Here is a 12,336-nt window from a genome sequence, read left to right on the forward strand (position 1 = left end):
TGAGACAAAGGATAATGGCCAACGGCTCTACGCGTTTCGCGGTATTCCAACCGCTCATCAGGAGCATATAACATGGAATAATTATCTGCATCAGCGGGCCAGTAAAACAGCATCTGGGTCCGCTAAAAGAATCGCAGTGCATAGCCACCAGGCACCGAGGCAGCCCGCGGGAAAGGTAACCACCAATGCAGACACTTCCAGGGTGGGAGGATGCAATACCTGTGAAGTGAATGCAAATATCTATCTGAAAAATCTATGTGTGACAGACCAGATAAGGATCTGTCTTTCTGTGAAAATATATTTGTATAAGAAACTAGGGTGAAGAATGAGGGAGCAAGAAAAAAGGGGGGGCACCAAAATATGAAAAAAAAAAGTGTGAGCAAGAAAATACCAGACTAAGATGATTAGATAAGTGAGCTAAATATCGTGAGAATAAGTGAAAGTTCAGGAAGGAAAAGAGAGATGAATGTATGTAGCCCAACCTGTGAAGCGCCCACAATGGAGAACCATCCTGATCCCAAACACCGGCGCCATGCTGGCGAACACACTACCTGAGAGTAGGACTGCCTTCACCTGGGCGGCTCAGCCGTCAGGCGATTAGCGCCAATCCATCTCCCCAGTGTGATTGCGGAAGAATGACTATCCGACGGCACCAGAGCGCCATGAGGACGCCTAATGCCCGGCACATATAACATGACGTCAGTGAAAAGGGACCAAGTATCCACCCCCTCAACATGGCCAGAAGGCGGGGAGAGGGGAGGAGCACCGCATAGCACACCGCGTGCGTGGAGGTCAGCAGTAACGGTCAAATCAGCGAAACCCAAGCCGCTGTCAAGGGCCCACGGATGCAGTACAAGCGGGACGCATTAGCCAATATATCAATAAATAAATAATAACTATTGGGCCATTTTTGACAACAGCCTATACATGCTAGCAAGAGTATTCTACAGACTACTGATGTGTGCTTCCATCCCTGGTATTTGATAATAAAAAAGGGAAAAAGTTTTTGGGACTTTAAATGAGGCTGGCACTAAAGGAATGCCTGTCTCCATCCCTATCAAAAATATATTAGAAGAGAGAGCAAGATTGGGACTTTAAATGAAGCACACATCAGTAAAAAAGTAGGTCAAGTGACTATAATATTTATTATATAAAGTCCATGATATGTTATACAAACATTTCGGGTATCAACCTCAAAAATGCCAAGGGCATACAGCCTCCACACGATAACTCATGGACTGGTATTACACAATAATTTACAATCGAATACAAATTCATATAAAACATAAAAAGCAATACATACATGTATAAACATATCCTACTGTAGTTGAACCCAAAAATGGTCAAGATAACCATGGTAAGTGAATAATAGATTAAAAAGTCCCAATCTTGCTCTCTCTTCTAATATAAAAAGTAATGTGTTTTTTTTTTTTTTAATTGTCACACATTTTTTTGTTTATAGCGCAAAAAATAAAAACCTTTTTTTTTTCCCCACAAATAGAGCTTTCTTTTGGTGGTGATCAAATACCACCAAAATAAAGCTCTATTTGTGGGGGAAAAATACGTCAATTTTGTTTGGGAGCCACGTGGCATGACCGCACAATTGTCAGTTAAAACTACGCAGTGCTGAATCGCAAAAGGTGCTCTGGTCCGGGGCTTAAGTGGTTATTGTCTGCAATGGCCCAGATCATACAGAAGAGGGGTTGAAGAGTGAGAATAAGGATCATTGGGGATAGTATTTTCTCTTTTTTTCACAGCACTTTAATTCAGGTCCTGTTGTGTTCCTGGCTGTGTGAACAGCAGCGAATAGCTGTGCGCGCCAGGGACTTGTCAGTATAGTTAACCGAGCCAGCAGTCACACCTAGCTGCTCAGAGCCATGGCAAGTAGTCTCTGATTCCTGCCGCTACAATGTGTGTATGACTGGCTGTGTAAAAGGTAAACTCTGGTGACACCTAGTGGTCTTGAGGAAAATTGTTCTTATAGAACAACTTGCAGGTTAAAGTGGAATTCCGTCCGCCCATTTTTATAATTAAAAGTCAGCAGCTACACATACTGCTTTTATCATTAGGACACTTAACGGTCCCCTTGTCCAGTGATGTTGGCACCACAGTCGATGTTATGTGCTGCTGCTGCCATTGCGGGTAAGGGAGCCCGGCAGTGTAGCCTTTCAGCTTCACGGCTGGGTCCCTACTGCGCATGCGCAAAGCACACTGCGCTCTCTCACTGGCCAGGCAGAAGGGGAGGGAGGAGGTGCGCTGAGCTGCTGATGTAATTTGCCGCGGCCCGGTCTTATGGAAGTGGGGACAGGGTACCTGTACAAAACAGGTACCCCCCCCCGAATGGTGCCAAATGTGGAATCGGAGGAGGGGAGGAATCGGATAAGTTGAAGTTCCAATTTTGGGTTGAACGCCGCTTTAAAGTTTATGTATAGCCAACAAAGAGTACAAAGGGTTAAAACCCCTGCTAATTTTTTTGCTGGCTTTGGAGAAATTTCTCTTCACTTCATGTCCCAGAGATCCAACTCTCAAACTTTAGGACATTCCCCTCTTGAACAGTTTCCTCTCATCTTAAATCTAACATTTTGAATAGCCCCTTTTTTGGTGACAATGGTCACCGGTATAAATAGAGGAGTGAATCTTCTCAATGGGGACACAGGCAGCAATAAACACTTGACAGTAAATACCATTTCCCAACTTTATTCAAAACGAAAATAAAACATTGCTTTGTGATACATTTTATTTATTTTTTCCTTTGACCTTAACAGATAAATAAATCCAAGAACAAAAATGTAAAATATTACAGCTTATCAGTCCTTAGATGTGGTGGCTGCATTTGTTCTCTTTGTGTAGACTTTCTCAGAAAGTACAGAAAATAATCAAAGATCTTGCCAATGCTGTGTGCTTGTCACTTCCTATGAGTAGAACCCTAAAACATGCTTAACTTTCCTGTGTATCCAACTAATCTCCTCATCCCCTATATAACAGAGCATGTTTGTCTAGACAACTATGGATACCTCCATGAATACAGTGGCAGTTAAGGAGTTAGAGTAGCCACCCAGGAAGGGTGAGGAAAAAAAAAAAACAAATGCAGGCACCATATGTGAGGATTGGTAAGCTACTACAATATTTTAAATGCTTATTGCTTTGGTTTAGATACACTTTAGAGAGCCTGACACTTTGCCCCTTTTGAGTCGGAGTATCAAAATCTTTTACTAACCTGACCCCCTTATACTCATCTCCCCATAGAAAAAACTAGGCTGCCATTGCTGATCTCTCCTTCCAGAAATGCTGTGATAAGGATGCTTTGGTCAATACTTTAAATCACTGGCCTGAAACAAGTGTAGATTTCTGGCTTACCGTATGCTTGTTCATGGACCAGTAAAACATTTAAGCCAAACATAGCCAGACAAATAGCATTTTCAGAAGGCCAGTAATAGCAGCACCCACGCTTCTCTTATGATAGGTGTAATATAAGGGAAACTTGTTCTGAGAAACCATGGAGGACATTACTACTAACTTCCTGGCTTTCTTTTTTTCCTTCCTAGTTTCTTGTTAACTTTTTTTGTGTAAATAACTGTCTTGAACAGATTTCTATTAGGGCTGTTACTGATTAAAATTTTCGTGTTCGCTTAATTTATTTTATTTTTTTATTGATTTAATCGACTAATTTCGATTTAATTATAACGCACCTACAGATCCAACTACTTTTAGCTGATCTCCTTGCATTGCAACTCTGCATTAGTCAGTGGTAAATGTGGTATACACTATATACAATCACCCAACACTAGTTCGTTTCCACAATCCATGACTTAACTTCACAGTTCACACAAATACGTTTTAAATTCAAACTGTAGCACTGACTTAAGTGTTTTTTCCACAGTAGCCTGACAATCCCTCCACCTCCAGTCTAACTAATCACTCTCACCTTATGGCATGGAACCCTGTGCAAACAGGTGGTCATGCAAGCGGGTATCAAGAGTTAACCCGGACCATAAACTTCTCTCACGTCTCCTTAGATCTTTTCTTTCTACCCATGACCTGGCGTCTTTGCTGAGATCTAAGTGCTTACCGCTTAAGTATAAGATAAAATTTTTGTGTTCAAACACAAACTACTCACATAAAGATGATAAAATCACAGCATGTAAAGCCGACAATTGTTTTAGTTCCGTAGGGCAGCAGCGGATGATGTCATGCGTAGCTCCTCCCCCGTATGCGTTACGTTCAATCAGAACTTCGACATCACCGAACTCCTCCCCCCTTCTCTTCGCTAGCAGACGGAGGCTCTTGGGCAAGGGGGGAAGAGTCCATTGAAGATGTCCGTGACGTCACCGGATCTCTGACGGAACTCCCGGAATCCGGCAGAGAGGCGAGTACCGATCAAAAGAATTTTGATCGATCAAAAAAATTAATCTAGGAATTAATCTTTAATTTCCACAGCCCTAATTTATATTCATTATTTTAAAATAAAAGGTTATGGAAGATAATTCATAGAAAATTAAAATAGAAAAATACATCTGCTCAGTATAGAGCAGGGGTGGACAACTTCAGCACCCTACCTGTTATGGAACTACAAGTCCCATGAGGGCAAGACTCTGACAGCCACAGGTATGTCTCCCAGAGGCAGGGGAATGATGAGATTTTTAGTATCACCACAGCTGGAGAGCGACCCCTGGTATAGAGACTATAGGTGTTAACATTTCACCACCAGACAGAGTTCCCTAAATTGTGGTTAGTGGATCAGCACAGGCCTTTTTGTATCTGCAGGGATGTTTCCATTGGTCTACCCCCCCAATTTGATTGTGTGTATATAACCTTGTGAGCTGCTATGTGTATACACCCTATCAGGGGTTGACAAATTTGCTTGGAATCTAGGAGCCAGCTAAAAAAGTTAGGAGCCGGGTCCGTGACGGCGATCTGGACCTGTCCCTGGCCTGACATGGAGACGAGTGAGGGGAAGATAGCCCCCAGCCCCTCACCTGTCTCCAAGTCATTGCCCATAGCTCTTAGGAGGGACATTTTATTTATTTTTTTCAAATGACAATTTTTTTTTAAATTGCATTTTAGTGTAAATATGAGATGTGAGGTCTCTCTGACCCCAGATCTCATATACAAGAGGACCTGTCATGCTTTTTTTCTATTACAAGGGATTTTTACATTCCTTGTAATAGGAATAAAAGTGACACACATTTTATTTTTTTTTATTTTTTAAAGAACAGTGAAAAAAATAAAAATAAAAATATTTTAAACGCACCCTGTCCCGCCAAGCTTGCGTGCAGAAGCGAACGCATATATGAAAGCGGTGTTCAAATCACACATGTGAGGTATCGCTGCGATCGGTAGAGTGAGAGCAATAATTCTAGCCCCAGACCTCATCTGTAACTTAAAAAGTGCAACCTGTAGAATTTTTTAAATGTCGCCTATGGAGATATTAAAGTGTAAAAGTTTGTCGCCATTCCATGAGCGGGCGCAATTTTGAAGCATGACATGTTTGGTATCGATTTACTCGACGCAACATTATCTTTCACAATATTAAAAAAAATTGGGCTAACTTTACTGTTGTCTTATTTTTTTTTAATTAAATACATTTTCCCCAAAAAAGTGCGCTTGTAAGTCCGCTGTGCAAATACGGTGTGACATACAGTATTGCAACGACCACCATTTTATTCTTTAGGGTGTTAGAATAAAATATATATATAATTTTTAGGGGTTGTGAGTAAAGGGAAGGAAGATAGGCTGGCAGGCAGGGAAAATTAGCATTGCATCCATTAGCATTGCTGGTTGTAATTCCAACGGCCACCACAAGAGGGCGCCAGATTCCAGAAGGAACCATAGGATCGTAGAAGGCCTCAAAGCCGGGGGCTAAATTACCGGCCGCCGGCGGCGCGGCCCGATCGCGCCGGGGGGGTCCGCGGAGACAGCATACCCCCAGCTGTGCTGCCCCAGGCGCCAGTTCGCTAATTCTAGTCGCAAATGCGACCTGGCGCCCGGGTTTTGTCGAGCCCTGCACCCTATTTGTGAGCTGCTATATGTATATAACCTATTTGTGAGCTGCTTGCACTAAACACATTCCCATAAAGCTGTGTGCACACTAATAATAAATGATCAATATGTGCCGCGCTTCTCTCTTGTTACCAATTATCATACAATAAATATGAATTCAGATCAAAGTAAACAACCCAAAAAAAACATTCACTATATTCCCAATGTGCTATCACATATACACAGTCTAGATTACACAGCCCACCATATGTCGATTTTTTTTTTTTTTTATATATTATTCTGTTGTGATATCACCACTCGTAATCCTTGTAATGGCGTAATCTCCCTCCACCAGATGTGCTCTCATTTGGGATATTGTCATCTTACAGTTAAGTACAGTCAATATGTGCCCGTGTCCCTTGGGGACCATATGGGATGTGCCCAGCAAGTAGGTTCCACCAGTGTTTCTCCTAGTACACCATTCCACTTCTCCACAGGCTTGTTATATCTCCTCATGCCATATTTTTACTCTGCCGTACACCTAAAAAAAAAAGAAACCACCAAATCCTAGTGCTGATATAGCTTTAAAAAACACACAACTTTATTCCCCAATTCTCCAGAGTAAGGCCTCTTTCACACTGACGTCCCGTTCAGGCCCGCCTGTCAGTTTTTCAGGCGGACCTGAACGGGTGCTCCATAGAGGTCTATGGAGCGTCGGATGTCAGCGGTGACATGTCCGCTGACATCCGTCCCGCTCCGATCCGAAAAAGTGAAACGGAGGAAAAAGCTATTTTTCCATCCGTCTGCGGATCGGATCGGGTGACGACGGGCACTGCGGTCCGTCGTCATCCGATCTCCCATAGGGGAGAGCGGCGCTGTGACAGGTCCGTCCCTGCGCAGTGTGCAGAGACGGAGCTGTCATCTCCCTGCTCAGCGGGGATCGGCAGAGTGATCCCCGCTGAGCAAACGGACATCCACGGGGCGGATCAGAACTGATCCGCCCCGTGTGAAAGGACCCTTACTCTCGCTTAACCACGTCAGCTTCGGAAGGTTTTACCCCCTTCCTGACACTGGCATATTTTGTGATACGCCACTGCGTCCCTTTAACTGACAATTGTGCAGTTTATACGATGCTGTACCCAAATAAAGTGGATGTCCTTTTGTTCCCATAAATAGAGATTTATTTTGGTAGTGTTTGATCACCTCTTGGGTTTTTATTTTTTGTACTATAAACAAAAAAAGGCCGACAATTTTGAAAAAAAATATATATATTTTTTTAACTTTCTGCTATAAAACATATACAATAAAAACATGTAAAAAATCAAATTTCTTCATAAATTTAGGCCAATATGTATTCTGCGACATATTTTTGGTAAAAAAAAAAAACTCAATTGGTGTATATTGATTGGTTTGCGCAAGAGTTCTAGCGTCTGCAAACAGTGGGATAGATTTATGGACTATGGCGGCGATCAGCGTTTTACTTTTTTATTTTTTTGTTTTTTGCGACATTGCTGCGAACAAATCTGACACTAAGTGACACTATTTGGGGACCAGTGACACCAATACAGTGATAAGTGCTAAAAAGAGAAATAAATAAAAATGCACTGTCACTGTATAAATGACACTGGCAGGGAAGGGGTTAACATCAGAGGCAATCAAGGGTTAAATGTGTTCCCTATGTGTGCTTTCTAACTGTAGGGAGGGGTGCTTTGACTAAAGGGAAAACAGATTAAGGTTTCTGTATAGCAGAAACACGAGATCTCCATTTTCCTCTCTGGCAGAACAACGGTATGCATTAGTTACATAGGCAGACTGCTGTTCTGCCTCTGTCTCCAATTACAGTGGGAGTGGGGCTCCGGCAGCACGCGTGTGCACCCCAGAGTTGAAGAAGATGATCATGTACAGGTATATGATTTTATGCTTAAGAGTCGCCCTGCTGCAGTACATGTACTTGGGGCAGTCCTTAAGTGGTTAAAAAGGTGTTTGAAATGCACCAAACGTATTCAGCATATACAGTGTTAAAACTAGCAATGGAAATCGGTAATACAGTCTGTATAATTACCACTCTCAATTCATGTACAGAGTGTTGTGATGTCATAAGCCCTTCCCCTACGCGTTACGCCACAGGGTCACTTGGCTTCCTGGGGGGAGGGGGGGGGGTCAAAAATCCACATACAACGAGTGGACTGTGCAAACTAGACTGTATATGCGATATCACATTGGAAATATAGTGAATGTTTTTCTTTTGGTTGCTTACTTTGATCTGAATTCACCCTCCAATTCTAACTGATGTCCTTCTTTTCTTTCAGCATGCAGACAGTAGCTACTGTGTGAAGCCTCTGAAGCAGAAACAAGTGGTGAGACGCGAATAAATATGAGGGATATTCCAAATTGTGTTTTCTTTAGCAGTAACTAACTTATGTCTTTTCTTGTAGGTGGATGGGGTCAGTTATCTCTTGCAGGAAATCTATGGCATTGAAAATAAATATAATTCACATGACTCCAAGGTATCTGCATGCATGCTTCCTGTAGCATTTTATTATATGTAAATGGTTTTGAATGGAATTTAGACTTTGTATGTAGAAAAGTACTCTAAGGGGCACAGTACATAAGCCACCAGCAAGTCCAGGTAAAATCGCTGGCAGAAATGGTCAGCACTAGTAGCCTGTTGGATCAGATCAAGGTAGATCATTGACTAAGCTTGTGCATGGAGTACAATTGGCCAGTATCCACTCCTATAGCAAGGAGGCAACAGGCAATGGTCATCATGCCATGCTTTTACCAACACATGATGCTTCATCGTTGTAGGATGCTTAGCGAGGGGGCCCAAGAGGTGGTGACTTTACATAAATCCAGTCCTTGCCTCCCCCCTTCTTTGGTTAAATAGTAACGAAGATCATCATACTCTACATATTTACGAATGCAAAACAAATGGTCACAAACACAAATTCTCACCTAGTCCTCCAAACGCGTTAGACTATTGGATCTTCGCCTCCTGCCACATGATTTGACGTACTGTGGACTGAACAATGCTGTACTATGTGATGAGCTTTGATGCAATTGCTAATTTGTGAGCATAATACTTGCCACATTTTATGAAAATAAACTAAGGTTTTAAGATAATACACTAGATCAGTGCACCTTTCTTTCTTTTTTGTGTTTACAAATGCAAAACAGTATGACAATTCAAAGAATAATTTTGACACCGGTGCAGATTTTTTAATTTTTTTTTTTTAATAATCTTAATTTAATGTACATATCTCTATCAACATCCACACTGGGTGCCCTCTTCTTCTGCCTCCCTAAAGCCGCCCTCCTTTAATCCTCTCAGGTCCTGAATAACTAAGGGGGATCCTAGTTGGAAAATGGTGGGCAAAGCAACAGGTTTACTGTAATCCCCTCTCCCCGGCAGTTTATATTCACCTTTGTGTCATTTATCTGCCAGGAGCAGGACAAGCCACCATGTGTAAGCGCTTTAAGTGGATGTAAACCCAATTCATGAAAGTTGAGCTGGGCACATATATCTGCAGTGTTTTCTTATCTCTCTCCAAAGCACTAAGCCTGTGGCTTTTTCCTGCTCCATTCTTCTGTTCAGCATGATAACTTCTGACAAGTTCTCCGACACATGAGATAAAACCAACCTGAAATTTGTGTTGTGGGAGGCTGCTATACATAGATTAGCAGAGAACTGAACTATTCACAGAACAGCTCTGCAAGTCTCTGCCTATGTGCAGTGGAGGGGGGGGGGGTGCCTTTCCTCCAATCAGCTGACTTTACTGTATGCCCAGACTTCAGTGCTGAGCAGGAAGAGAAAATCTGTAACAAGATATGCACTTTCTAAAGAATGTATAAAGCTGAAGACAGCAGGTATACCCAGGGCTGGTGCCAGAATTTTTTACACCCTAGGCGAAACCTAATTTTGCCGCCCCAATTGGCTCCGCCCATGACCCCACCCCTTTTCAATATGTGACCCACCTGACCATTGCACACACACTGACCTACCTACCTGACACATACATTGACCTACCTACCTGACACATACACTGACCCACCTGACCATTACACACACTGACCTACCTACCTGACACGAGCACACACTGATCTACCTACCTGATACACACTGACCCACCTACCTGACACATACACTGACCTACCTGACTATTACACACACTGACCTACCTACCTGACACACACACTGACCATTACTCACACACTGACCTACCTACCTGGCACATACACTGACCCACCTACCTGACACACACACCGACCTACCTGACTCCTATTTCCTCCACTAATCACCCCCCCATCCCCCACACACAGTTCGATGCAGATAGGGAGGATCCATCCAATTCCTTACCTCTACTTCATCGACCATCACATCTGCACTCTCCTCAGCTCTGGGCGGGCAGTATTGCTATGGTGCACACACCGGCCGGGAGGTCAGTTAACATACGCTGCACCTTTTAATGCTCTGATCTCCACCGAGCCCCGCCCCTCCGCTGCACACACACAGACACACAGCGCCGCTCCAGAGGGACATGCTGGAGCAAAGGAGTCCCAGAGCGATGTGAGATTTTACTCTGTGAAGAGAGGGAACAGCGGGGCGCTCAGAGGGACACATTGGGGGATTGGAGGCATGCAGATGTGTTCCCGGGACAGGACGAGCTCCCACTTGCCTTAAGATTCATGGGAACAGAGGCCGTGGCTGCGCCCTAGGGGGTAGTGTGCCCTAGGTGGCTGTCTACTCCGCCTAGTGGTAGCACCGGCTCTGGATATACTTGTAAAACTTATGTAGGGAGATTTGTTTTATCTCTTTGTATCCTCTGAGGCTGTTCAATTCACTGGGTATATGTGAGGATTTACATCCACTTTAAGTCACTCAAGTTTAGTTTTCACAGGACTATGAACTCTCCGTGTGATGGCACTGGCGCTTGGTAATTGGCTCAGTACTGTCACATGAAGTAAATCATGTGCTCTTCCATACCCGAAAGTACCATGTGAGACACTTATCTAGCAAAGTAGCAAGACAATTAGTTGCAAATCACATTGTGTCTGCCTTAGCAAAGTCTGACAGGTTTATGGACCTGTGTATTTCTGGACAGGGAAGTGTGATAGCTTGCAAAGTTCAAAGATATATTTCTAAAGATATGACCGATTTTAACTCTACAGACAGCTGGCACAAAACAGGGTCTTGCTTCATTCCATCGCAGATGGCAGCCAAAGGAGTAATAAACCTGTCTCACAATCTATCTCACTACTCCTTTTCCACATTGCTTTGCCTTGGGACAGGATTAATAAAATGTTCCCCATATGTGTTGCTCCCAGCAGCTGAACAAATTAGTGGAGACTGGAAGAAAAGTATACCCTGCTGGTGAGGGGGCATTAAACAAACCTGTGGCTTTTCTCTGCAAGGGAGCAGGGAACTCTGAGGAATTATCTCCTGGAGGCTCACGAGACATTACTAATGTTATCACCCATGGTTGAAGTGAACGTGACATTTACAGGGTTAGGGCAAATATTGCAATAAATAGCAGCCCCTCCTTGAATGGATATTGGCAAATGTTACTGGACCTGGAGAATGTGCATGGATGATAATGTCTGTTTTTGTTTTGTTTTTTTATTTATTTTTTTGCACCAGGTAACAGAAGATGAAGTCAGTGACAACAGTGCTGAGTGTGTGGTTTGTCTATCTGATGTCCGAGATACACTTATTCTGCCATGCAGACACCTCTGCCTGTGCAATACATGTGCAGATACTCTACGTTACCAGGCCAGCAATTGCCCTATCTGCCGACTGCGTAAGTAGAAGAGCTGCTTTAACTGTACAGAGACTGTTCTTGTACAGTTCCTATTAGCTATTACTGTAACTTTATATTACTGCTGATCTGTAAAAATGTTATTCATGTACAGTTCTTATTAGACATTACTGTAACTTTATATTACCTGCGATCTGTAAAAAGCATGAAATGTTTTCGATTAATCTATGCACATTTTAAATGTTGGCTCAGACATGCTCCTTAAAGTGTTTGTTAATCCCCCCCCAAAAAATAGAGATCCTGCTCCCCTTAAAGCAGATTAAACAGCACAGTGCTTGTGCTGTGTAATCTGCCCCAATCTAGAAGGTAAAAAAACCTGTCTGAATCTGCAACTTTCTATATCCCCCACTATGCGCTGACCACGATAATCAGGGCTGCTAAGCCCTGACCAGCGTGGTCAGTGTACGTCCCTCCTTCATCCGCAGCTCTCTCCCCCTCACCCCCTCCTCCCTGCCTGTTGGCTCTGTGTCTCTGTCTCTGTCCCCCTGCCACTATTAGTGAAAATAACTTTTTTTAAATGGCTGTTACAGATCGCATAGCA

General features: G+C 43.1%; 1 protein-coding gene across 5 annotated transcripts in view; it reads left to right on the top strand.

The window, feature by feature from the left end:
* The window catches only part of RNF157 (ring finger protein 157), a 116,803-nt gene that overhangs the window by 58,583 nt on the left and 45,884 nt on the right, over positions 1-12,336 (top strand). For all 5 annotated transcript variants that reach the window (XM_077459339.1, XM_077459340.1, XM_077459341.1 and 2 more), the window contains 3 exons: positions 8,289-8,336; positions 8,415-8,486; positions 11,618-11,777. In XM_077459339.1, coding sequence (XP_077315465.1) covers positions 8,289-8,336; positions 8,415-8,486; positions 11,618-11,777 — 280 coding nt within the window. The remainder of the gene's footprint in view (positions 1-8,288; positions 8,337-8,414; positions 8,487-11,617; positions 11,778-12,336) is intronic.

Source organism: Lithobates pipiens, unplaced genomic scaffold (genome assembly GCF_037356315.1).
Source record: "Lithobates pipiens isolate NorthernLeopardFrog02 unplaced genomic scaffold, aLitPip1_a1.2 Scaffold_28, whole genome shotgun sequence".
Lineage (NCBI taxonomy): Eukaryota > Metazoa > Chordata > Amphibia > Anura > Ranidae > Lithobates > Lithobates pipiens.